Source organism: Oryzias melastigma, linkage group LG6 (genome assembly GCF_002922805.2).
Source record: "Oryzias melastigma strain HK-1 linkage group LG6, ASM292280v2, whole genome shotgun sequence".
Classification (NCBI taxonomy): domain Eukaryota; kingdom Metazoa; phylum Chordata; class Actinopteri; order Beloniformes; family Adrianichthyidae; genus Oryzias; species Oryzias melastigma.
Window position 1 is genome coordinate 2,640,165 of NC_050517.1, and position 27,897 is coordinate 2,668,061.

The 27,897-nt window shown below is 43.4% G+C and overlaps 1 protein-coding gene across 9 annotated transcripts in view; it reads left to right on the forward strand.

The window, feature by feature from the left end:
- kif21a (kinesin family member 21A) overlaps positions 1–27,897 on the forward strand; it is an 82,600-nt gene that overhangs the window by 23,279 nt on the left and 31,424 nt on the right. For 8 of the 9 annotated variants that reach the window (XM_036212617.1, XM_036212619.1, XM_036212618.1 and 5 more), the window contains 14 exons: positions 10,256–10,478; positions 13,803–13,985; positions 15,304–15,444; positions 15,575–15,706; positions 15,994–16,164; positions 16,415–16,530; positions 16,619–16,814; positions 16,991–17,180; positions 18,844–18,910; positions 19,154–19,357; positions 21,076–21,147; positions 25,684–25,771; positions 25,843–25,957; positions 26,276–26,464. In XM_036212617.1, coding sequence (XP_036068510.1) covers positions 10,256–10,478; positions 13,803–13,985; positions 15,304–15,444; positions 15,575–15,706; positions 15,994–16,164; positions 16,415–16,530; positions 16,619–16,814; positions 16,991–17,180; positions 18,844–18,910; positions 19,154–19,357; positions 21,076–21,147; positions 25,684–25,771; positions 25,843–25,957; positions 26,276–26,464 — 2,087 coding nt within the window. The remainder of the gene's footprint in view (positions 1–10,255; positions 10,479–13,802; positions 13,986–15,303; positions 15,445–15,574; positions 15,707–15,993; positions 16,165–16,414; positions 16,531–16,618; positions 16,815–16,990; positions 17,181–18,843; positions 18,911–19,153; positions 19,358–21,075; positions 21,148–25,683; positions 25,772–25,842; positions 25,958–26,275; positions 26,465–27,897) is intronic. The other variant, XM_036212615.1, reaches the window with a different exon arrangement.

Sequence of the window (27,897 nt, forward strand, 5' to 3'; positions counted from 1 at the left end):
GTCTTTTTCTGTTGAAATGCCTTTAGAGGTTGTTGTTTGTGTTAAGACAACAGAGACACTTACTGTCAGCTTAAAGCGTTTTTAAAAGAGTTATCGATCCCTGAAGTCTGAATCTGTGATCATCTAGCTAGCTTGACTGAATTGTTTATGTTATCTTTCTGCTTGAGCTGCTGCCGTTTTCTGGTGATGACATTTTGTGATCTTTTCATGACATGCAGACTTCTAGTGGAGTATTTATCCAGAATAATAAGATTGAAATATAAAGTGCTGATCATCAGAAGAACAAATGAAATATCCGATCCTGATCGGAGAAAAAACGTCCATTTCTATTGAGTTATCAACCACGTGATCGGGCCTGATTTCCGATCACGTGATCGGATCAGTTGTTCTTTGCAAACTGCATTGATGAGCCAATGAGGAGAATTGGGCTGCCACGATTAGTCGATTAGCCGCGACTACGTCGACTATTAAAGTAGTCGACAACTATTTTGGTCGTCGAAGCGTCGTTTTTTTTTTTGTTTTTTCCTTGTTTTGATCACAAAACTACAGTGCGCGCTTTCTAATGCCGGGTCTGCCATTCTCTTCACACATGCGCAGTGGTGCTAATCCAGTTAGCAGTGATGTTAATGGGTAGGTTGGAGTATCAACAACATTACAACAACACGCTAACGGAACTCGAAAATGTTTTAGAAACAACAAAAATAAAAGAGGAAAATTGTCCAATGTAATTTCTTTAAGCCAGAACTTGTGTTCCATGAGATGACTATGGCGGTGCATGAAGATGAAGCATGTTGTGACTGACTTTGACCACGTTGAACAGAGAGCTTCGTCTAGCTAAGCTAACATTGGCGCTAAGACAGTTGGCGCTGCCGCGGCTGTTTTCCGGGTTCAAATGTCATTAATGTGCTGTTTGGAGATAATCGATCAGATCTGCAGCAGATCCGTGTCTACAGTTTCTCCCTGTCTGTATAATGAACGTTTCACAATCCACGCTCTTCTAACCAAACGCCGCGAGGACGGCGCGGATAATGACTTACAACTGGAAATGAACCGCTCGTCCAAGGCTTCATTCATATTCTGCGCGACGATCACGTCGTTCGGTTCAAAGAGCGGATTATGAAACATTCACAGCGCAGACAGAGAGGCTGTGTGTCGGTACGGATCTGCCGCGGAGTTGTGGAGCGATGTGTGAGTCCCAAAAGTGAAGTAGCTCGCATGAAAGTCCAGAGCTAAGTTTACAAGTGTAGCATAACATTAGCAGAATAAGCATACAATTAAATCTAACTTGAAGTCACAAAAATGACAACAAACAGCAAAGTAACCACAACATTAAAGAAGTAACACAGATTTAAGGGCGATCCATCAAGCTGAAAAATATGATGTAATTTCGGTCTGTACATGTACAGTGGATGGAGGTAGTGAAAGAAGGAAAGAACTGATGTACATTCTAACATCCCCTGCTTTACTCCCTTTTTGAAAATATACATTTCCCCCTTCTCTTTGTTTCTATGGGCATCCTCAGGTTTTTTATGTATAGAAATATCTTCAGTTCAAAGATGTTATTAGTGTTTTGCTTTCATAAATGGGCCTCAGTGAGCAAATATTTTGAGTGTGTTTATATCTGCTAATAGCTTTTGAAATACTTTATACATGTTTTAGTAAATTTATATTTTAAAGCTTTAAAAATACTTGCAGGCTTTTATTAAGTTTTCTGTTGTTGATTCAGATTACCTCGTTTGATTTAAGTCGTGTTTTAATTCCAGAAAAAAATGAAGGAGAATACCTGCACGATTCATTAAAAGATTAATAAACTTTTGTCTTTATTTTAGTTAGTATATAGCTTAAACACTTCAAGTTTAAAGTGAATTATGGTTAAGATGTGTGTTTTACATCCAGTCGCCGCACGAACTGATTAGTCAACTAATCGAAAAAAAAATAATCAGAGATTAGTCGACCATTGAAATAATCGTTTGTGGCAGCACTAGAGCAAAATCTTACACGCATTGAAAAACTGGATTCCAAGTGAATACTTGGAATGTAATTATTGTTCATAGATTAATATCTTCTGACTTAAGTACTTGCAAGTATTTTCATCACTGTAAAAACAAAAATGGTTCACGCTTCTGCTGTGTTTCCTCCGGTACACACCACTAACTCCAGGTGGACACTGCTTTACCATTTTATAAATGCAAACCGATTTGCTGTCTCAATTCATTTTAAAGTCCCACTTTGATCATCTAATTGTCGGCAGTGGTCTTTTGGTTATGAAGATAAAGTTTTTAGCCAAAAAACAAACATTGGTGTTGTTGTCTGGGACATAGTTTCTGCAGAGCACCAAGTGTTCAATAAAAATTCCTCTCTAAGTTGTGGGCGGGACTATTAGAGCGAAGTAACCCTGCCCCTTTTCCCATCACCCTAAACTGAGAGCTCTCTATTAACACACACTCCTGCTAGCTTACAGCTGCACACGTCAACCTACCATTAGCGATGAAGCAAAAACCGCGAGCAATATCATTTCTATCCAGCTGTACAGTTTAGATCCAGATTCCAGCTCAGACTAGGAAAACAAAGACGTTCATGGATCTATTTGTCTGCATCTGAATGGAGCGGAGCACGGAGCTTGTGGCCGGCCCAGCGTATTTTCTCACGTAAATACAAACTGTTTTAAATGATTTTTTTCATCTGTTCCTAACAATGAATTGAAAAAAGTTATTCTCAGAAATAAAATGTTAAGTTTAATATCATAATCATCAGAGAACTGCCAGAAGAATATGTTAAAAACACCATTGTCATTGGAGTTACTCTTAAAAGTAAAAGCTGGAGTTTTGTTTCTCATGTCACAACCTGTTACATGTTTTCAGTTTTTTTACAAGCCAGTTCCTAAACAAAACATGTTTCAAAGACAAAATAGGAACTCACCTTTTTAGCAGGTATTTGTGTAGCAAACAGAATAAAATGGGTGATTTCTTGTGAAATGAATCACCGCGCCTTCATCTGCCCATATAGATGTGTTGTAAGCAGTGGCCTGCAGAACTGAGAGCAAACTGCATGTGTTTGGTCTTGTCAGTCCTCACGTCTGCTGCTCACTCCAGTTTTTCTTGTCCTCCTCTCAGACTTGTCAGTCTTATTTCTAAAGAGAAGCATTCAATTTAAGTTTGGAGCCTGGCAGCGAGTCTACACCTCCCGAGCAGCATCAGTCCTGACCTGAGTCAGGAAAGTAAAGCTGTGGTGTCACTGTCTGCAATGACCTCTGACAATATTCTGACAATGTTAAAGTTCGGGTCACATCCTCTCCACTGTAGATGTACTCTGTTTTTGCATGAAAAATAAAGTCATACAAACTTTGTTAAAACAATATATATATGTTTGCCAAATATAGTTATTTTGGCTACCATAAATCAAAATGCTATGATGGTAATATTTTGACATCATTATCGTAATTTCCCCCCCTTAAACCCAGATAGCGTATCATTTTAAATCTATAGGGTCAAGTTAGTGTCAGCTTTAAAGATCCACTCAAACAAAAATTGTGTTTTTGCAGTTTTTAGCATGGTCTTGAAGCATCTTCTCGTAATGGAGGACACATGTGCAACAATATTAAGATTTAAACTGCTTTTCTGAATATTTCTTTTTTCAAGTCAGGATCAAATGAAAACTCGCGGTTTGACAGAAATCAGGCTTGGGACGCAGCAACTGCCATGGGCGGGGCCACAAGCTCCCTGCTCTGCTCTCTTCTGCAGACACTGTCACACTAATAGATCCATGAACGTCTGTGTTTTCCTCATCTGAGCTGGAGTCTGGATCAAAACGGAACGGCTGGATGGAAATGATATTGCTCGCCATTTTTGTTTGGGGCTGTAAACTAGCGTGTAAACAAAGGGATGATGGGAAATCACATGTGTCTTACTTCTGTGCTAACAGTCCCGCTCTCAACTCAGAGGTGATTATGAAATTCTGCAGAAACTATGTCATAGAAAACAACACAAGTTTTTAGATTTTGGGCTAAAGCAGCATCATCACAATTTAAAGGCCGCTGGAACTGATTTTAAAACAGAAAAAAATAGAGTTTGAGTGTACATCTGTACATCTTTTTCCCTTCATAAATGTTAAGGATATGGATTGTGTGTTGAACTTCTATCCCTGATAGAAGTTGTGTGCAGAGAACTGAGCTGTTGTTTCGTACGATCCTTCAACGGTTTTCCTCGGGACACACTAGCATTAATGGTGCTAATGGGTGTATGTCAAGCCCTGATCCTGTTCTGTGAAGTTCTCCTGCTTTCATCATCTGTTTTAGGTATTTCTTTTTTTGGGGGGGGGGAATTATCCTAAGCATTCCTTTGAAAATAGTGAGGCTCTATTTGGGATCTGCCAGCACATTCCTGGCCGTGAAACAACTGTGTGAAAGCCAGAAAGACGAGATTACCCATTCAATTAGAGGGTTAAACCGGCCTGCCCTCACCAGTGCTTTACTGACAAGTTACATTTTTAGAAGACTGGTAAAGAGCAAAGGAATCTGAAATTTGGTAAAGACATATAGGAAATCTGAAATAAAAGTTATTTTTTGAACACAGAGAGCGTTAACCCTTCCACTCTCTTTGGGGTCCAGATGACTCCACCCACATATTGATGTGTGATTCCTTCCATGACAAATGTGGACAAAGGTGGACAGGATTTTATGTCTGCCATGGACATTAGTGAAACTCAAAAATCAATGATAAAGAAAAGTTCAGTGCACTGTCTTGTGGGGTCAAGATGACCCCACTTTTAATGGAAACAAGATAAGGAGAGTGGAAGGATTAAAGGCGCAGAGAGACAGACTGACAGTCCTCATGAAAAGTACACAGTCTATTGTTCTGAATTTAAAAATACAACTCTTTATGTTAAGCAATACTCCAAAGTAATTTAATACATGTTTACAAAGCATGATCAGAAGTGATTTGGATGGGTATGGATCTCCAATTGGCGGAAGTCCGGTCCCTAACCCCGCAAATTTTCGTTGTGGCTCCTTTATGGGAGCATCTTCTTTCATTATTATTAATAATAATTATTTATTATTTTATCTATTATTTTATCTTTCTGTCGTCATCTCTCTTTATTTCTCTTCAAGCCGTAGCAATGGTCAAATACTCGTTGCGCGCGCCCGTGGACAGAATGGGATTGGGCAGATCGCACTGTGTGTGTGCGGGGCGGGGGGGGCTCTGAAGTGTGCAGCAGTCGCAGCAAAACATGAGCCGAGTAAAGACAAAAGACAAAAGAAGAAAGCGCCAAGTGAAACAACAACGGTTGTAATGCTTTTGAAATGGATAAAGAGGAAAATTCCATGGAGGACAAGTAGATCTTCATCTGCTAATGCACTTTTTTTTAAAGTTACTTTCTAGTTTATAACTTTTCCATGGATAATTTCATTTTTCTCCTGTGTTTAAATCATCTTTTCCTTTTGGGCTTTCCCTTCAGGGACTTCACAGCCAATGAGTTTCCTCCATCTAACCGTCTTCTGCATCCTTTCCTCTTCTTTGTTCACTGCATCCATAAACCTCCTCTTTGGTCTTCCTCTAGACCTCTTTCCTGCAGCTCTAGACTCAGCATCCTTCTACCAATATATTCACTGTCTCTCCTCTGAACATGTCCAAACCATCTCAGTCTGGCCTCTCTGACTTTATCTCCAAAACCTCTAACATGTGCTGTCCCTCTGATGTATTCATTCCTGATCCTATCCATCCTGGTCACTCCCAAAGAGAACCTCAGCATCTTCATCTCTGCTACCTCCAGCTCTGCTTCCTGTCTTTTCTTCAGTCCCACTGTTTCATGGCTGCTCTCAGTAAAAATCGCCAAATCGTCTTCAACCATCACAGTCCATGGTGATTCCTGTCTAATTGGCAAATAAAACTACATTTTTGTGCAACTCCAAATGTTAACTGTCCTTTTATTCGTCTATGCACATTACTAACATGAAATATAGACACAGATCAAAGTATATCAGCTGATATCTTCTGATATTTTTCTACAGGTTGTTTAGTAGAATGACTTTTGAAAATATAGGTCATGTTTTGGTGTGCCACCCCAAAATTTAAAGTGACCCCCCAGCGGCCACCCCCAGGAAAAATTTCTGGAGGCGCCACTGAATCTAAGCAGAAGTAACAAAATGTAAATAATTAAAGTAAATGAACCAATGCTACAAAACCATCATTTATTCAAATTGTTTTTTTCTTCAAACCCAAACAGCCACAATGGAGGAAGGAAAGAGCTGCATGTGGCTCCAGAGCCTCAGGTTGGAGATCTCTGATCTAGTCTCATAATCCATTCATGTTCTGCTGAACAAGACTGCTCCGCAACCCCCCCCTCCACCAGCGCGCGCACAGCACATCTCCACCTTTCCGCGTGCCCCTTTACGCACAGCACATCCCCGTCCTTCCACGGCGCGCCTGCGGGGCGGGGAGGGAGAAAAAAGTAGAAAAGACTAGAGAGTAATCATAAAAAAGAGCGCACCTCTCTTTAAAAAGTCAGAAGAGAAAAAGAGTCACGAAGGTGCGTCGTCATCCATGACTGTTGTCACGGTAGATCGGGATTAGATTAGATTAGATCGCTTAGGGTGGCGATGAATTGGAGACACGCAGAATGTTAACAAGTGAAGCGGATGGATCCGGAATGAGACGGCCCGGGAACGAGAATAAGAGTGACCGCAGCTTCTGTCATGTGTGATACGGTGAAAACCGGCCGCTCAGCTGATCTCTCCCGCCAGAGCGGTGCTCCGCCTCCAACTCTTTTACCAGAACCGGATCGTTCCGGCTCACGTTCACCCTTGGTGACATGTTTGATCCAGCTGGATTTCAGGTCCGCACACAGGAGGGGGCATGTCTGTGGACTCTGCTGTCCGTCTCTCATTACAGCGGCAGGCGGGACTTTTGCGGAGAAATGCTGAGTTTCCGCGATTCTTTGACAATGGTAGTTGTTGTAGTAAACTTGTGTCGGACCCCATAACATAACAAAATAATAATGTGTTTCCTCCATCTGGGATTTGTAATAGCAGACAGCTTCGATCAGTGGCGGTTCTACACTGAATTACTCCCTGGGCGAGACCCTCCCCAGGCGCCCCCACCACCACCATAGTCACAACTGAATTCTGTTTGTCTGTCTCAACGGCCATTTTTACTACAATTACAATTGAAAACAGGACACATTTAACACAATTTAACAAAATTCTGAGTAGCATAAAAACAGTTATCAGTACATACAATAATTCTAACTACAAATATACTGTATAATATATTTTTAAAAATAGGATTTTAAAATAGAACATCCATGTTTTGAAAATGTAAATTAACATGCCCTACACTGATCTCTACTTCAGAGAAGAACAATCTGCTCATGGTTGCTGTCTTCAATCCAGTGATTGGTACATTTTTAGTGATGAGTTACTTTGTGCCGGTAACATCCAGTCTACCAGCTATATTAGATTTCTACTAGCATCTAACATTTCTCTAATAAAAAACGTATTGTTCTAATCAAAACTGTTATTCAGTTTATTTAAAAAGTTTCACTTCATGAATATTCTCTTGCATAAACAAAACACTATTAATAAGTGAAAGTGTCATCTTGTGTCAGGTTTGATAACATGACAGAAATGTAATGTTATTTTAACAAACTAACCGTCTTTTCTCTGAACCTTTTGATGAACACATTTCTTACTTAAAAGCATCAAGTTATCATCAAAGCCATCCATCCATCCATTCATTCATCTTCCTGACCACTTCTTCCCTTTTGGGGTCGCGGGGGTGCCGGAGCCTATCCCGGCTACTGAAGGGATAGGAAATTGATTTTGTTCAAAACACAAATGTGTTTTTTAATCACAGAACAGTAAAGATTAAAGCTATATAAAATAATTATTTAAGGTTTTTTATGTAATGCATATAAAAACATGCTCATATAGAAATATGTGCAACATTTTCGCATAATTGTGCGTAATCTTACAGATCAGTGTTGTAGTTGTGAGTCACAACGAAATGGAGCACCGAATGAGTGTGTTTGTGTTGCTGAGGTCATTGTGAGCAAATACTAGAAATTCCCAGCACACCTGAATGCAGCAATAGTGAGCTATTAATGCAAGCGCATAAGGAAATTTCTGGCAGCCCCTGAACGCACCTCGTGCCGGGTGAATGTGACAATTAAATCCATTCAATCAGCGCAATAAAGTCAGGATTAAATGTTTTGAATCAACTCCAAAATGGATGTTTGTGGTGACCAACAGTGGAGGAGAAGCAGACTCCATCTTGAGCCTCAGAGATGAAGAACAGAGACTCACCTGTCAAAGTCAAAGAGCTTTTCTGACCGCCAAAATAAAGTTTAACCCACGTTTGGCGGTTGTTGATTTAGAGCTCTTCCTGTATTGACACATGCGTTATAGAATGTCACGTTATGACTGACTAAAAAATAAGAAAGTTTCTAGAAAGTTGGCCCCGCCCTCCTTCATTATCCGTCTTCTTAATTTGGAGACCCGCAGCTGAACTGCCCCTCCGCCCTCCCTCTCTCTTAACACCTGTCCGCGTATTCTCAGGCGACGGGGGTGCGTGCACCTGCAGGGAGCGCCAATTCACCGGTTTCTGGCCGTTCAAAACATAGTGATATAACAGGTAATAGAAACCCGTAGCGGCGCAGATTTTTTTCCTCCAAGCGCTGAGCTGCCGCCCCCTTTGAGTTAGCGCCCCGAGCAGCTGCCCGTACTGCCCGTGCCTAAAACCGCTACTGGCTTCGATTCGCTCTACCTCTCCACCGCAGGCGCTCTGGTCTGGCTTGCAAATTTCATCTTCCCCCTTTTATTAAATTCAAAGATTAATTTCAATTGATCAGTACGAAACTATGACATCCAACTTATAACAGCAGCATTAAGAAGACCTTATAAAATTGTTAATAAATAAATATAACTTCTACCAAGTGGGAGGAAACTGCATTCAGGTCCCGCAGCCCTTGCAGCCCACAGGTTCAGGACAGAATTTTTTTCTGGGGCCACTAGAGGGCGCTCGAAGACCAAGATTGGGCGGCAAACCCATGGTTAAGAATAACTGGTTTAAAGCTTAGCCCTGATTGGTCGGTTTAAAGCTGGCTCCTGATTGGCCGGTTTAAAGGTGACCCCTGATTGATCGGTTTTAAGCTGGCTCCTGATTGGCCGGTTTAAAGCTGGCTCCTGATTGGTCGTTTTAAAGCTGGCTCCTGATTGGTCGGTTTAAAACTGGCTCCTGATTGGCCGGTTTAAAGCTGGCTTCTGATTGGTTGGTTTAAAGAAGCTCGTAGTGGTGTTGGTTAGCTGCACAGCATTGTCATAAGTTTTTATGAGAAACTTCAGAAATGATGTTTTTGACCACGACAGTTTTGAAGCTGCAACATCCATCCATCCATTTTCTGATTACCTTGCTGGGTCACCGGGCTGCAGGAGCCAACTCAACTACTATTGGGTGAAGACGGGGTTCGCCCTGGCCGGGTCACCAGTCTGACGCAGGGACACACACAAACAACCTATGACTTCAGCAGCTTTTTTTGTTTTGTATAACACACTGCACCCCTTTTGGATTTTCAGTTATTGAAGGACATATTACAACCTCCCTCTGGGACGTAACCGCCCCTCGCCTCCCCTCAACTGTGGCGCTGGTGTCAGCAATGCGGTATCACAAAATGGAACACAATGATCACTCTGTAGTCCACTCAGTATTGTTTTATTCTGAACTCGGAGCTACAATGAGGCCCTTATCCTGACTTGGTAGAGACGGGAAAACTGGCTGTCAGGTGCCTTTCTTCCAAACTTGTTTATGAGATGAAGCCAAGAAGGAATTTGCTCTGATGAATGCATAAACTCCTTAAGGGAAACTGAGAAAGATTGGCCGTGTGGGTCACAACAATCACAGAGCTCGTAAAGGCTTTAATATATAAGTTTCAACATGTGGTGGATTCTATTCAAGTATTAGGGCCCCTACCCATCTCCAGCTCTAATTTAATATCCTTTGTGCAGTAAAAATCTAATCTCAGGCCACTTTTGGTACAAAACTGTTTTACTTTACTGCATCTGGGATGAAGACTCATCCTGTTCTCCAACTCCTCTTCCTCCTCCAAATATCCACCAGGAGCTCTCCTCTTCCTTGTTGAATGTGCTGATTTCCTGTCATTAGACCTTTCATCATTTTATCAGTCCTCTAAGGGACGATGTGACCAAAGGTTTGCCTCAAAGCACCTATGCTTTGTTTGATCACAGTTCCGTTGTTTACCGCAGGATTCGTCCTCAGCTGGCCAGAGAGAAGATTGAGGGATGCCACATCTGTACATATGTGATGCCTGGAGAGCCTCAGGTCATCCTGGGGAAAGACAAGGCCTTCACATACGACTTTCTGTTTGACATGGACTCCCAGCAAGATGCCATCTACTCCACCTGCACCGAGAAGCTGATCGAGGGCTGCTTCGAGGGCTACAATGCCACTGTATTTGCATACGGACAGGCAAGTGTTTGTGTCCATCCTCACAGCTGCAGTGTTGACTGTGCTTCATCGCTCAGCATGCGTCGTTTTGAGAAAGAGACAAGGAGGACTCTTGCAGTACAAGTATTAGAAAAACAACAGATGGTTTTGCTTAAATGTTGGCTGACAAAAGCCCAGGTGTCTTCACCTTGCAGGGTCCTGTGGGACTCATCTTTGTATCCACTTCCTTCCTGCCTAAAATATGCTGACTTTCTGGTGCTGTAATGATCTTCTGTGTTTGGAAAGTTCAGCAACTTTAGGAGCAACTTCACAAAAAGAGAAAAATTATGTGAAAAACACAGGAAAACATCAGAAGAGTAAAAAAAAAAAAGAAATTCTTGTCCAATTCTTCTTTTATAAATTCCCGATCATCTTTTCATCTATTTTCAAAGCCTTCCCAGGTTTTTTTGTTGTTGTTATCTTTTAATCCCAGATCCCACATTTCTACCAGTGCTGTCCTTTAACCAAGAGGACCCGGTGGATGACGACATGACAGCTGAAAATCATTGGCCAGAAGCATAAATTCCACCAGATTTCAGAGTTGTAGCCACTTTTATTAAAACTTTTTAAAATGTTTTATTTTTTTTATTTTTCAGTTAGAATGTACAATTTACACAATCTACTTAAAGAACAGGAGTAGGATGAAGACCAAGGCCCAATCTGAATTCTTCCCTTCTCCTTTCCCCTTCATTTGTCCTTCCAAATGGGGGGTTATGAAAAAGTACTGTCTCATATTGCAGACATTAATTTCGTTTGATGACGCTAGCGTTAGCGTGGAGCTTCCAGCACTCAAATATACATAACAACAGCAGTTTATAACTTTAAAAAGGTCATGCTACCACAAAAAGTCATTACTTACATATGAATGTAAACTTCTGTGGTTCAGAGCACATCCACGTGAAAAAAAGCACTTCTCAGCGCGACGCAGTTTACGCTCGTGATGGAGGACTTTGTATCCCACCGTTTGGAGGATGAAATAAAAAAAAAAAATTTGGATACGAGTTGCACTTAAACTGCACTTCAAATGGAGGGGAAGGCAGAAGGGAAGAATTCTTATTATATCATATCATACAAACAGATGACTAATTTAGTGGGTAAAATGAAAACAAACACAAAAGAAAAATCCATAATAATAACAATAATACAATCTGGAAAATTATCTTTAAATTATGCTGCATACAAATCAATCATTTTGTTTTTACATTTAAATTTAAAACAAATACTTAGACACTTTTTCAGGTCACAATCCAAGGAATTTCATGTTTTGACCCCAGAAAATGAAATAATCATTTGTTGAAGTGTAGTATTTACTTTAGGTACTGAAGATTTTGTGAACCACATGGCAACATGTTACATGTTGGTGAAAAGCCGCTTTCTAGTGTTTCCTACCAGTGCAAAACCGCTTTTCCCTGCAGATCAGCTGATTCTCGTTGATCTTGTAAGGAGTTACGATATGTCAAAGAGCGTTGTAGGTTTTGACTGAAACACCTCATCTAATAAAGGTTCACAGCTGTCAGGGTCGCTGGTTATATTAGTCTTTTTTAACGGGAAGTAGTATTTTTCAACCTAAATATGTGATGGTCCGGTTCCGATCCTGTCTGCCACCAGGTCCCCTCCGTTTAACATCGACCCCCCAGTTTCCGTGGTGGTGCATGGAGGCCCTGCACTCTTCTTAGACAGTTATCCATCTTTAATGGCTGTATTGGCCTGGATTTCTCTCTCGGCCTAGTTGCGAAGCTTACGTAGGACGGAGCAGAGGTTAGTTTGGCCTGGATCAGACCTGTTTGCCTTAGTGTCTCTCTTTACTGGGACTGATCTAGATTTAGAGCGACCCACTTGGCAGCCTCACAAATACGTGGATCTGCTTATGTTTTAAAGAAACCTGAAGTTGAAGACTGCAGAAAGAAAAGGCAATTCTGAGGCTGTTACTGAACACTATTGTCAATGATTCTAAAAAAAATGAATACAATAATTGTTAACTCAAGAAAAACACGTTTCTGGGATTTCACTACAGACATTTAAAGAGAAACCTGCAACATGAAAGAATCATGACTTCTGTCATAATTCATAGTAGTGCTTCAGTGGCTAAAATCAAACTTGCTGAGTATGAGACATTTGATGAACCCTGCACAGATGGTGGCAGACTCTCTTAGAGCTGGTCCTTTTCATGAGCAAACATTATACATCAATTTTAGAACAGTTCTCCGAATGTAAGCTTTGCCAAAGTCTAAAAATGTTGAGACTCAAAGCTCGTCAAGTTTTATTCTGATCTCACTGACAAATGTTTTCCTTAAAGCTCTCAGACTCTTCTAAGAAGATCGTAGTTCGGAGTTCTTTGTTTTGTAGATCTCTTGTTGTACAGACACAAAGATGGAGGCAAAGACTTTGTTGGACATTGCTGGTTTTTCCATTTTAATAGGAGCTGGAGATGATGTCCGAAACTCAAACCAGTTAGTAAAACGTTCCACTTCATAATTGGCGAAATCTCACTGAACCCAGCTGCCAGTGTTCCTATCAGTCAAACATCACATGCTGTACTTCCATGCATGAGAACATTTGAGTGAGTTCATTGATTTCTTTTATTTTTTTTACATTAGATAGAGCAGTTTATACGGCATTATGTACAGCAACATGCAGGGAAGTGGGTTTAGTTGAGACCACCCCCAGATAGACAAAGACAGCTAATTTAAACAATAAAACACACAGCCTAACATGATTTAAACATTATTTATGTGTAGTTTGATTTTTCATCAAGTCAGAACAAGTACTTGTCTATATTTGGAGATAGTCAAAGAGTTTGCTTTGTATGAAGATCAATATGTGTATTCTATGATTAGTCTTCATGGTGTCTTCTAATCTAGATCATGTGTCAAAGTCAAAGCCCGGGGGCCGGATCCGGCCCTCCGGGTAATTCTATCCGGCCCTCCAGATCATTTTATTTTATTGTTATTAATGGCCCGATGTTATCTTGTGCTCATTTCTGACTTGCATGATTTTGACACAATATATATTTTTATAGAGAGTAAAATATTGAAAGTTGATTTATTCTGGAATATTATTCCTACCTGTTTTTATACATAATTAATTATATTAAAAAGTTACAGTTTTTATAGTTTTAAAATGTAGTTTTAGAGTGTTCAATGAATGTTTATCCTGTTCGGCCCGTGAACTAAGATGTGTTTTGGATTTGGCCCCTGTGATGGAGTTTGACACTCCTGCTCTTGATAGTTCTCGTCAACTTCTTTCGCTCAAAGGTAGGCGTCCTGTCGGTTATTTGTTCATGTAATGGTTCTCTTCCCTCTTTAGACGGGCTCAGGGAAGACGTACACTATGGGAACTGGCTTTGACGTGAACATCGCAGACGAGGAGCTGGGCATCATTCCACGTGCTGTCCACCATCTGTTCAAGGGCATCGAGGAGCGGCGTGAAGCTGCACAGGAGCAGGGACGTCCGGTTCCAGAATTCAAGATCAACGCACAGTTTCTTGAGGTATGAATCTGTCAGAATGGGAGATATTTGCTCTGCTTCTGTAAAAGTTGAACAAAAAAGAGACATCATTGAGGTTTTATGATCAGAAGCCAAAGATGTCAGGCTGACGATCTAAAGGAGCTGTGAACAAAGAACAAAGCTCTGCATCACGCAGAAATGTCCACAAAATGTCCCAAATGCAGCAGCTGCCTCTGGGGCATTAGGAGGGGTCAAGAGGGTGGAGTTACGTTTGTCGGGAATACACTGATAGTGGCTCTACTGCCAAACATCCATAAAAAATGCTTTATTTCTGACTCATTTCAGTCGCCGTTTTTTGCAGTATGGACGCTGCAATGTTGGACTGCAGACTGTATCAGTGAGCACTGATTGGTTTGAGTCAGTGGTTTCATGGCAACCACTCGCCAATCAGGAGTGAGCTTGTTGGAAGTCCTCATCCCTACCCCTACAACCTGTCAATCAAACACTGGGGGCATGAAACCACATGCTTCTACCGAGGCATCTGATTGGTCAGTTTACAATTTGAATAACTTGAACTACAGAAAAATATCACAAAAAAAAGGATGATCCAGAAAATGTCAAAAAATGTATCAGATCAAGAGTGGTCATTGTGACCAATGGAACAACTGAGTAACAGCTGTTTATTTCTCTATAGCCAGGCAGGTTCAAATCTGACACTACTTTTAGTTTTTACAGCAATATATAATTATTAAAAAAAAAACAAAAGATGCTTATGTAGATATTAAGATTATTAAGCGGATTTGTGTTCCCCATTAAAGCCATAATTTAGATCAGGGCTCTCAAACTGGACACCCGCGAGACATTTGCGACCCCCTCGACTTCATATGAAAGTCCAATGTCTACTAAGTTATATCTTTTGCATGTCCACACTTCTATGATGATAGCTTTGATGATAGCTTTTTTCAACTTTACGTTTAAAACTTTGCATTTGCTATTGTCGTTTAATCTAAGAAAAGTCCTTAGCAACAGTTGCTAGCGTCGTTAGCCCCTGTCGTTTCACAGGACATGCAGAAGATATTGCTTAGTAGTTCAAAGACATGAACAAATGTTTGATAAACTTGTTCAGTAGACATAGACGGTGGATGCAAAAACCTATTTTTGGCACAAATGGAACCCCGTACAGCCCAGCCTCAGCCAGACTCTGCCTTCAGTGGACCCGAGGTCCATCATGTTTGAGAACCCTGATCTAGATGTCAAACCGCTGAAGCTCTTTGGAGTGCAGATGCAGACTCAGAGGTTAAAGAGGAGCAAAGGAGTTTTGGGTTTAAGTGGTGAAACAAAACTTTGGACTCTCCTGCAGCTGTACAACGAGGAAGTTCTGGATCTGTTCGACTCCACTCGAGACATGAAGCAGAAAGCACACATCAAGATCCACGAAGACGCCAACGGAGGTATCTACACGGTTGGAGTGACCACACGGACCGTGTCCTCTGAAGCTGAGGTAGAATCCCCACGTGTGTTTCTGGATGATTCCGTTTAAACACCAAAATGGCTCAACAAAATGAGTTATCTTTTATTGAAGAAGTCCTCCTGTCAGAGTGTGTTTAACCAGCCTGTGCCTGCTTTCTCAGATGATGCAGTGCCTGAAGCTGGGGGCTCTGTCTCGAACCACAGCCAGCACTCAGATGAATGTCCAGAGCTCTCGATCCCACGCCATCTTCACCATCCACCTGTGCCAAGTCCGTGTCTGTGCATCTGACAATGTTAGTACTCTTTTATTAAGCTTCTGTCACTGTTGTTTTTGGCCACATCACATCAACACCAGTGAAATCCCTGCCCTGTTGCTCCCCAGCACCGAGGTTCACAGTTGTTATCACAGCCTTTCTTTGTGTGATGTGAAAGATAAACAGCTGGTTCAGGATGTACCCCACCTCCAGCCAGCACCGCTCCACCCGCTCAATCTGAACACACAGGATGGAAATTAATTGTAGAAAAACAAATAATGTCAAGAGCAAATATTTAGCTTACAGTGTTTCCATGATTTTTTTAGCAAGAAGATGAGACTAATAACAGCGTTTCTAATGGGAACCCTGACATGGATGAGTATGAGACACTGACTGCTAAGTTCCACTTTGTGGATCTGGCCGGTTCTGAGAGGCTGAAGAGGACTGGAGCCACTGGGGACCGAGCCAAAGAGGGCATATCCATTAACTGTGGACTGGTGAGTTTCCTTAAAAGCATTTAAAAGTTCATTTGAAGGAAGGTGGATGTGTGACATGATGGGATAGACTGCCATCTAGTGTTTAGAATGACAAGTTTTGTTTTTTGATTATTTATTGTGTTAATTTTCCTCACAAATCTTTAGTTTGAGTATTTTTGTTTGAAGAAAGATGTCAATTGGAATCTTAAATCAGTAAGAATAAACACATTCAGCATCTGCAGTGAGATTGCATGTGTTTGCATTTCTGCAGCTCGCTCTGGGGAATGTAATCAGCGCTTTGGGGGACCGGAGCAAGCGGTCTTCACATGTGCCTTACAGAGACTCCAAACTCACCCGGCTGCTGCAGGACTCGTTAGGAGGGAACAGGTCGGTGGACAGATATGTTTCCCCATTACAAAGAAAGGTATTTTTAAACGGAGCTGCATCAAATGCATCTCTGCTCTTTTTGTGTCAGTCAAACCGTGATGATTGCCTGCATCAGTCCATCCGACCGGGACTTTATGGAAACCTTAAACACATTAAAGTATGCAAACCGGGCTCGAAACATCAAGAACAAGGTGATGGTGAACCAGGACAAGGCCAGCCAGCAAATTAGTGCTCTGAGGACCGAGATTGCACGGCTGCAGATGGAGCTGATGGAGTACAAGACTGTGAGTGAGGAGATGGAGGGGAGGCTGGGGTAAAACTGACCTGCCAAAATTAAGGAATCTGGCTAAACTTCGAATGACTGCAAATTAGGATAGAGTGATGGTCTCTTAACCTGTCGGAAAGAATGAATCTAGAAAAGATTTGCAGCATTGCTCAGGAAGAAATATGCATGCTGCAGGGAAAGCGTATGATCGGAGAGGATGGTGTGGAGAGCTTCAGCGACATGTACCACGAGAACTCCATGCTGCAGACGGAGAACAGCAACCTGAGAGTGCGGGTCAAAGCCATGCAGGAGACCATTGACGCCCAGCGGGCTCGGCTCACACAGCTGCTCAGCGATCAGGCCAACCAGGCTTTGGCCAGAGCAGGTGGGAAACATCTATCTACCTCTATACATCTCTCTCTCTCATATATCTATATAATGTCATCCTGATGACATCCCCAAGAGGCAACATATACAAGTTAAAAGAATGGGACCTAAAATTGACCCCTGGGGAACCCCACAGCTTATTTCATGGATTCTTGAGGAGCATGTATCCATACTTACATAAAAGTGTCGATCTGTAAGGTAAGAATAAAACCACTTAAGGACATTTCCAGAGAGGCCCACTAGACTCCTAAGTCTATCCAATAAAATCTGGTGATCTACCGTATCAAAGGCGGCACTAAGATCCAGCAGCACCAGAACAGAAAGTTTCTGTGAGTCTAAATTTATTCTAAGATCATTAACGATCTTTAAAAGAGCTGTCTCTGTACTGTGGTTCATTCTAAAACCAGACTGATATTTTTCTAAAATGTTTTTTTTATTTAAAAACTCATGAAGTTGAGTAGCAACACTTTTTTCTATCATTTTAATTAAAAATGGTAAGTTGGATACAGGTCTGTAGTTATCCAGAGTATTTGGATCTAAACTGCTCTTCTTCAGAAGGGGCCTCACCACCGCTGTTTTACAGGCAGAGGGGAAGACACCCGTCGGAAGAGAGCAGTTCACTATGTTTAAAAGACTCAAAGAATCCATAAAATGTTTTAAAAAGTGAAGTGGGGATGGGATCTAAAAGGCAGGTTTTGGTGTTTACTTGGGATAAAACTCGACCAAGCATTTCCACATCAACCAGGACAAAACTCCCCAGTGTTTCCTCAGGTAAAACCAACGCTGGTGATCTGTTAGAACCAGAGTATTGTACAGATGAAATGTTAGATCTTATAGCATTGATTTTACCCATGAAGTGGTCTGCGAAGTCCTCACATGCAGCATTAGATGATGGCATGGAGGACTTATTAAAATCTTTATTTATTAAAATATCTATTGTTTTAAAAAGGAATTTGGATTGTTTTTATTTTCTGAGGTAATATTTGAAAAGTAAAGAGTTCTGGCCTTTTTAACTGAGTTATTATTCATTTTGAGTTTTTATTTTAAAAACAATTTATGAATTCTTAATTACATCTTACTAAATCTCCTCTCCGCTCTTCTGCACTTCTGTTTCAGACGCTTAATATCATCAGTCTTCATGGTGTTTAGAAGTGCTTCTTATTGTTTTTGTCTTGATTGGAGCCACTGCATCTATGGAAGACCGACTCAGTTGTTTGTGAGTCAGGATTGACTCACAAACAACTAAATAGTTTATAATGATAACTGTTTAATGCTTTCTGTGTGAAATTGTGTAGATATGAGTATGTGCTCATGAGACAGTTCAGAGATCAGAAAAGTCTTTCAAAACAATATTCCATTTCTGTAAAGACTTTCAATTATTAGTGTTTTGTTTTTGTAAGACAATAGTGATTAACTGAAGCTTTATGGATAAAGGGAATGACTGTTTTGCTTTCAAATGCACAAATATTTCTCCTTAGAATTGTCTGGCTAGTAGAAATGGGATGTGGCTGGTAGACTGTGGATCGTAAAGGCCACCCCGAACCAGGAACTAAAAAGGTTCACTAGGAGCCCTGAACATTCATATATTTATATTTGTCTTCTTGTCTTTTAATCTGTATTGTTAATCATAGTACTATAACTGGAGGTGTGTTCAATCCCAGGTGAAGGAGGAACAGAGGAAATCGGAAACATGATACAGAGTTACATCAAAGAGATTGAAGACCTTCGGTAAATATCTTCTGTTGTTTACAAATAGAAAACTTTTGTCTGTCAATAGTCAGTGATTTATTTCTTATTATTTGACAGCTACACTTTATTGACATTTACGGAGCCTAATCCCAATGTCCCTTTAGGGGCTCGGTAGACATTAAATATATGCTGATTTTTTTTTTGGTATTGTATTTGGTTATAGCCTCTACTCTGTTCTCCAGAACTAAAGCAGGCTTGTCAAACTGCCAAATGTTCTTCCAGGGCTAAACTCCTGGAGAGCGAAGCAGTCAACGAAAACTTGAGGAAGAATCTGTCCCGAGCTTCAAGTCGACAGTCGTTCTACGGAGGACCTGCTTCTTTCTCCTCCAATCTGCTGGCACCAGAAAAAGAGACCTCTGACATCATTGAGCTCGCCAAAAAAGACTTGGCGAAGCTGAAGAAGCGAGAGAAGAAAAGGAAGAAAAGGTAAAGGGTCAAAGAGTGACAGGAAGCTGGGCTGAATGCTTTTTCTAATCTCTGCCCAAACATGGAATACTTTTACTCAACTTTTATTTTTAGGAGCAAAAATGGTTGAATTAATCAAATAATTATTGTGCTTCTGGAAAAATACTAGAAAGAAAGACTGTGGTGTCTTAGGTTAGCTCTGAAACAATTCATCACAAAACTCATTATTATACACAACTCCAATTAGTAGTTTTTACATTGATATAAACTGATTAAAATATTTTTTTAAAGTTTAAAAGTTTTAAATATTCCTTAGAGTTTATCTAGATTTGAAGTTAACCCTTTGATGCTGTCCATCGCTGGCGACCCCAGAATAACGCACGCTCTTTGACACCCCGTAACTGTTAACACAGTCAATACGGAGCAGCTTAAGAATTTCTCTCAAGAAGCAAAAAGAGAAACAAAGTCCACCAGTCGTTTTCTACATCACTTTGATTAAAGAAAAGTTCACCAGCGCCATAGCATAGAACATTCAGGCTGCTACATGAGCAGAGCTTCTGTCTTTGGTGTCATCCCTCACATTTTAATAGACCCTCTGCAGCCAATCAGAATCGAGTATTCACTTAGTACAAATGAAAATAATAAGATATTAGCAAAAACCTAACATCAGCGCGGTCCTTAAATCTGAGAACAACTTGGACTAAATAATCAATTAATCAATTAATCAATTTCTATGCCTTTGATCGCCCAGATTGATCTGTCTGAAGCAAGCTGGGAATCGAATCGACCTGTACGATCAATCATTTCAAAACGGGATAACTGAATGCCTCTCGTAAAAAATCCATTTGGCAGGTTTATTTCACTATAAGGTTAAAGCCACCATGTGCCATCACAGCTCACATGTTGTTCACCTCTCAGCTTATCCCATCAGGGGTCGACACAGCTCATTCGCACAGGTGGTTTTTGGCAGAGTAATTAGTCCGGATGCCTTTCTGACACAACCCTGTGTTTTATCGGGGCTGCAGACCGGCACAGAGACTCAGACCCAGGCCCCCCATAGTCCCGTAAGGACCCATACTGGATGAAGCTCATTGTCACGACACAGGTGATGCAGCACAAACTGATCAACCATCATTCAGTCTGTGAATTGATCAGAGTCATGTGACCATACAGAATGTTCTAATAATGATTATTCTGATGTGGCTAAACAACTTTATTAAACTAAAATGTGAGTGGATTAGACATTCATTCTTGTTTACTTGTTTGTTATCATTTATTATCTTGAAGAAATACAAGAATCTGGAAAACTTCAGCTGAACTGTTCAGTTGCAGATATTTATCTCTGAGTCTCACTGATGGAAGTTTGGGATCAAGATGACCTGAATCTATTTCATGTCAGTGAATTGGGTCGATCAGAATGAACCAGGATCAACTATGAATAATATTAGCAACCATAATATCAAATGAATCATTACAGCGCCATCAAATAACCATCTGAAGCACAGCAAGAAGAAAGTCTTTCAGAATCACAAAGGATTTTTCCTACAAAGGTTTTTATGGCAGAGCTGAGTTCAGAGCGCACAGGTCCAGCTGCAGAGAGAAAACGGTCCGAGTCGTGCTGTGGGGCTCTGGGAAATAAGGGGGCGGGGCTCTCAGAGCTTCCTCTGATTGTTGTTCCCTTCATTCTCCCTTGGTCTTTTGCTCCTGTCTCTGGTTTGACCTTTCACCCCTCCCTGAAGACTTCAGCAGCTGTTGGAGCAGAGAGAGAGGGAGGAAGGGGAGGAGGTGGTGGAAGAGGTTGAGGATGCCAGGTTTGTTCCAGCCTCCACCCTCCTGTTGTCACCCCCCTGGAGTAAAACGCTCTCCTGTTTGAGCACCGCTCTTCCATCCCTCACGTTGTCATAAACCGTATAGATGATGCTAATCTCTGCAGATATTCCTTTTCTGATTTGCTGCATCTTTTTACATATTTTTTACATTTTGTGTGAGTTATTTATTTACTGAGATTTTCAACCTGCCCTCTAATAAAAGTAAAGCTACGTTCACACCGGCCTCAGCAAGGCGCGTTCAAGCAACCACCTCCAATGAAAAGTCTATGTAAACGCGCATCCCAGACTTCAAAGTGTTTACGGCGGATTTCAGGCTCTACATGGAAACGAGTGTCTATGAAACCAGGGTTGACCAATCAGGGACTCCGACAAATAGATTGTGTCCCTTTTAATTCTCAGAATTGTCAACCATTTCCCCTCCTTGAACCGCCACCTTAACGTGGTGGAGGGGTTTGAGTGCTTGAGTGATCTCAGGAGCTATGCTGTCGGGGGCTTCTGCCCCTGGTAGGGTCTCCCATGGCAGACAGGTCCTGAGTGACAAGCCAGACAAAGAGCGGTTCAGAACCCCTTTATGAGTAATAACACAAAAGATTCCGCTACGTCGCCCGGATTGGCGTCACCGGGGCCCCACCCTGGAGCCAGGCCTGGGGTTGGGGCTCGGAGGCGAGCGCCTGGTGGCCGGGGCTCCTCCCACGGACCCCGGTCGGGTCCAACCCAAAGGAGCGACGTGGGATCACTCCCCAGTGGGCCCACCACCTGCAGGGGAGCTCTGAAGGGGCCGGTGCATTGTGGTTTGGGTGGCAGTCGAAGGCGAGTGCCTCGGCGGCCCAAACCCCGGTCATGGAATTTGGCTCTTGGGACATGGAACGTTACCTCTCTGGGAGGGAAGGAGCCTGAGCTTGTGCGAGAGGTTGAGAGATACCGACTAGATATAGTTGGGCTCACCTCTACGCACAGCCTGGGCTCTGAAACTCAGTCCCTCGAGAGAGGCTGGACTCTCTACCACTCTGGAGTTGCCCATGGTGAGAGGCGACGGGCTGGGGTGGGCTTACTTGTGAGCCCCCAGCTCAGCCGCCAAGTGTTGGAGTTCGTACCGGTGGACGAGAGGGTCGTGTCCCTTCGCCTTCGGGTGGGGGACAGGTCTCTGACTGTAGTTTCGGCTTACGGGCCAAACAGCAGTTCGGAGTACCCGGCCTTCCTGGTGTCTCTTGAAGGGGTACTGGAAAGTGCCCCAACAGGGGACTCCGTCGTCCTCCTGGGGGACTTCAATGCCCACGTGGGTAATGACAGTGGCACCTGGAGGGGCGTGATTGGTAGGAATGGCTTCCCTGACCTGAACCCGAGCGGTGTTTTGTTGTTGGACTTCTGTGCACGTCATAGTTTGTCCATAACGAACACCATGTTCGAACACAAAGGTGTCCATCAGTACACCTGGCATCAGGACACCCTAGGTAGGAGATCGATGATCGACTTTGTAGTCGTTTCAGGCGATCTCCGGCCGTGTGTTTTGGACACTCGGGTAAAGAGAGGGGCAGAGCTGTCCACTGATCACTACCTGGTGGTGAGTTGGATTCGCTGGCGGGGGAGGAGGCCGGAAAGACTTGGCAGACCCAAACGTACTGTGAGGGTCTGCTGGGAACGTCTGGCTGAGCCCTCCGTCAGGGAGGTCTTTAACTCCCACATCCGGGAAAACTTCAAGCAGGTACCGAGGGAGGTTGGTGACATAGAGTCCGAGTGGACCATGTTCTCCACCTCTATTGTCTCCGCTGCTTTCCGGAGCTGCGGTCGCAAGGTCTCTGGTGCCTGTCGTGGCGGCAACCCCCGAACCCGGTGGTGGACACCGCAAGTAAGGGATGCCGTCAAGCTGAAGAAGGAGTCCTATCAGGCCTGGCTGGCTTGTGGGACTCCAGAGGCAGCTGACAGGTACCGGCAGTTTAAGCGAGCTGCGGCCCGGGCTGTGTTGGAGGCAAAAACTCGGTCCTGGGAGGAGTTTGGTGAGGCCATGGAGAAGGACTATCGGTTGGCCTCAAAGAGATTCTGGCAAACCATCCGGCGTCTCAGGAGGGGAAAGCAGTTTTCTGCAGGCACCGTTTTCGGTGCAGGTGGGGATCTGTTGACCTCAACTGGGGACATTGTCGGGCGGTGGAAGGAATACTTTGAGGATCTCCTCAACCCTGCTGACACGCCTTCCGTTGAGGAAGCAGAGGCTGAGGACATTGGGGTGGAACTGTCCATCACCCAAGCTGAGGTCACTGAGGTTGTCAAAGAGCTCCTCGGTGGCAAGGCTCCGGGGGTGGATGAGGTTCGCCCTGAGTACCTCAAGTCTCTGGATGTTGTAGGAGTGTCTTGGCTGACACGTCTCTGCAGCATTGCGTGGCAGACAGGAACCGTACCACTGGACTGGCAGACTGGGGTGGTGGTTCCCCTTTTCAAGAAGGGGGACCGGAGGGTGTGTTCCAACTACCGGGGAATCACACTCCTCAGCCTTCCTGGGAAAGTCTATGCCAGGGTACTGGAGAGGAGAGTCCGTCCGATAGTCGAACCTCAGATTCAAGAACAACAGTGCGGTTTCCGTCCTGGTCGTGGAACAGTGGACCAGCTCTACACCCTCTTCAGGGTGCTGGAGGGTTCGTGGGAGTTCGCTCATCCAGTCCATATGTGTTTTGTGGATTTGGAGAAGGCGTTCGACCGCGTTCCCCGTGGTGTCCTGTGGAGGGTGCTCTGGGAATATGGGGTCCGGGGAGCCTTACTCAGGGCTGTCCGGTCTCTGTATGACCGGAGCAGGAGCTTGGTTCGCATGGCCGGCAGTAAGTCAGACCTGTTTCCGGTGCATGTTGGACTCCGGCAGGGCTGCCCTTTATCACCGGTTCTGTTCATAGTCTTTATGGACAGAATTTCTAGGCGCAGCCAGGGGCCGGAGGGGGTCTGGTTTGGGGACCACAGGATTTCATCTCTGCTCTTTGCAGATGATGTTGTTCTGTTGGCTCCATCGAACCGGGACCTCCAGCATGTATTGGAGCGGTTTGCAGCCGAGTGTGAAGCGGCCGGGATGAGGGTCAGCACCGCTAAGTCTGAGGCCATGGTTCTCGACCGGAGAAAGGTAGTTTGTCCTCTCTCGGTGGGTGGAGTGCTCCTGCCTCAGGTGGAGGAGTTTAAATATCTTGGGGTCTTGTTCACGAGTGAGGGAAGATCGGAACGTGAGATCGACAGGCGGATTGGAGCGGCGTCCGCTATTATGCGGTCGCTGTACCGGTCCGTTGTGGTGAAAAGAGAGCTGAGCCAGAAAGCAAAGCTCTCAATTTACCGGTCGATCTTCGTTCCAGTACTCACCTATGGTCATGAGCTTTGGGTCGTGACCGAAAGAACGAGATCCCGACTACAAGCGGCTGAAATGAGTTTTCTCCGGAGGGTGGCTGGACGCTCCCTTAGAGATAGGGTGAGAAGCTCGGTCACCCGGAGAGAGCTCGGAGTAGAGCCGCTTCTCCTCCGCATCGAGAGAAGCCAGTTGAGGTGGCTCGGGCATCTGGTCCGGATGCCTCCTGGACGCCTCCCTGGTGAGGCGTTCCGAGCATGTCCCACTGGGCGGAAGCCCCGGGGAAGACCCAGGACACGCTGGAGAGACTATGTTTCTCGGCTGGCCTGGGAACGCCTCGGGTCCCCCCAGAGGAGCTGGAGGAAGTGGCCGGGGAGAGGGAAGTCTGGGCATCTTTGCTTAGACTGCTGCCCCCGCGACCCGGTCCCGGATGAAGCGGAGGAAGATGGATGGATGGATGGATGGATGTCAACCATTTGGAAATTGATCATGGAGGAAAAATGAATAACTGCAGTTGTAGTCTTTTAAGTATCAGAACTGTGAAAGAAAAAGCCTGGAGCAAGATTCACCAGATTTACACCGCTTCCACTTTTCAAGCCTCTTCCAACTGCAGGTGGTGAACACGCGCCATCAAACAGAGCATGAAGAGAAGCCCCTCCCTGCTTGTCTGGTGTGAACGTAGAATAAGGTTCAGCACATTTCAGAACCCGCACTAACACCAAGGTTTGGATAACCTCTTTATCCACCCGAGCCTCGTCATTTACACTCTTCACCTCTTCTTTTTGCTTCTTTTGCTGGTTTTGCTGAGACAGAGAGGCTGGTCTCCATGATGAAAGTAAATACTGTCTTTACCACAAAAAGCTGATGGAAGTGGAGACACATTTCTTGGTTTGTGTGTTTTCAGTGTTTGAAAGGTCTTTCTTTAGTCCTAAAGTATTCTAATCTGCACTGCTCCATGAGTGCATCACCTTCTTTGAAGCTTATTTGTCAGAAAGACAGTATGATCCCTGAAGACTTTTCACATTATGCCAACTAAAACAACAACCGTTTGCTAAAATTATGCTTTTTTTTCTTTACCTGTGTGTTGCATCAGCTATGAAAGTGTACTTGCTTTTGGTTTGTTTGCAGGACACTCTTCTGTGTGAGACCGTCCAGCACTGGACGAGCTCAAAGCTAACAGCTTGGATTATCTCTGTATCTTTCAGTGCCAACAAGGAGGAAGTTCCTGATAACGAGCAGGAGAAGGGCACGGAGAAGGAAATGATGGAGCGCATCAGCGAGGACACAGAGACGGTACCGACTGTCAGCATGAATGCATTCTGCAAGCTGCTCTGAGTTACTGATGTGTTAGATCAACACTCTAGGAGGTCCAAGAAGTCAGTGACCATGAAGAAGTTGAGGAGGAGGATGAAGACGAGGAGGAGGACATGGATGTGGAGGACAGCTCAGATGAGTCTGACTCTGAATCGGATGAAAAAGGTACACAAAAGTTGGTCTGAAGTTATAAAAGAGGACTTTATTCAAATTCTTTCTTAATTATCTGCAGTTGCAGTTGAGAAAAAAACATATAATGCTGAAATTTGTTCCAGCACATTTAAAAAAGCTTTAAGAAATGTAAAATGATTAAGAAAAGATTTATCCAGTGAATTGAGTTAGAATATTTCTGCTGGGAGGATGAAAAAAAGTTATCTATCACTTTATTCTTGTCCACTTTATGACATTTTTATGTTGTTTTTCAAAAAGACATGGCAAAGCTGCTGTGTTTGCATTTTAAATTTCTAATCATGTATCTGACAGAGAACTACCAGGTGGATCTGGCCAACATCACCTGTGAGATCGCCATCAAGCAGAAGCTTATCGATGAGCTGGAGAACAGCCAGCGGCGTCTGCACACGCTCAAGCAGCAGTACGAGCAGAAGCTGATGATGCTGCAGTGCAAGATCCGGGACACGCAGCTGGAGAGGGACCGGGTCCTCCAGAACATGAGTAAGATGAAGCACAAGAGAGAGTCCCAGCCTTTGAAGTCCCACTCCCATCAAAGTGTTCCCAGTGGTCTCTTCACTATGACAATGACGGTTTCTAGCCAAAATCCAAAAACAAGTGTCGTTTTGTAAGACATAGTTTCTGCAGAGCAGTAGGAGTTCATTAGAAACTCACCTCTGAGTTGTTGGCACAGAGCAAGCCCACTCCCACTTTCCATCACCCATCTGTGTTCATGCTAGCTTACAGCACCTCACAGCTTCAGCCTAACATTAGTGATGCAGCAAAAAGGTTGATCAGTATCAGATCTAGACGTTCTAGACGTTCGCGGACGTGTTTGTCTGGAAGTGGATGCTTCAGAATGGGGCGGAGCAGGGAGCTTGTGGCCCCTCCTATTGTGCTTTCTACATCGCTGCTACAAGATTTTTCCAACTGCATGTTTTTATTTTGCTCCTGATTTCAAACATTTTGGGTAAAGGAACTCAGAAATGTAATATAATCTTAATTTTCTTTCTGTATGTCCTCCATCATCAGAAAAATGCTACACATGGGGCTTCAAATCATTTCTTCACAAAGCATCCAGTAGATGGCGCTGGTTATCTTAGTTTGTTTAGTTTTATTTCTGTTGAATTTTAGTCCCAACAGTCAAAGCCATTTAAACTTTAGGCTGTCTTTATTTAAGAGGGTTTGTCTCTCTGACATGTTTGATCTCAGCTTCCCACTTTCCATTTTGAAAGAGATACCTCCTGAAAGTTAATCACATCAAACTTTGATCTGACACTAATTTGACTGTAAAATAAAGATTCATTCAGCTTCCGCAAAAAAGGCCCTTAGAAATAAGTCAAGAATTCCTACCCATTAGTAGATTTTCTTTACACAAGCAAAACATTCTGCCAATGTGGTAAGAACAATGGACTGACAAGGATTCTTATTTTACGTCAAAATTCTATTCACTAAGGCACGCTTTCTCAAACTACCATCATTTTGCTGTTGGAAAAAACTTCATTGATAAGATTTTTTTTTTTTGTGAGACAGAAAATAAGACACATTTTCTTGAAACAAGAGTCTTGAACAGGGCTGCACGGTGGGGGAGTGGTTAGCGCTCTTGCCTCACAGCAAGAAGACCCCGGTTTGAATCCTGGCTGGGGGATCTGAACCAGAACCACCAACTGGGACCTTTCTGTGTGGAGTTTGCATGTTCTCCCCGTGCATGCGTGGGTTTTCACCGGGGACTCCGGCTTCCTCCCACCGTCCAAAAACATGCTTCATAGGTTCATTGGTGACTCTAAATTGCCCCTAGGTGTGAATGTGAGAGTGAATGGGTGTGATTGAGGCCCTGAGACAGACTGGAGACCTGTCCAGGGTGAACCCCGCCTTCGCCCTTCAGTAGCCGGGATAGGCTCCGGCACCCCGCGACCCCGAAAGGGAAGAAGCGGTCA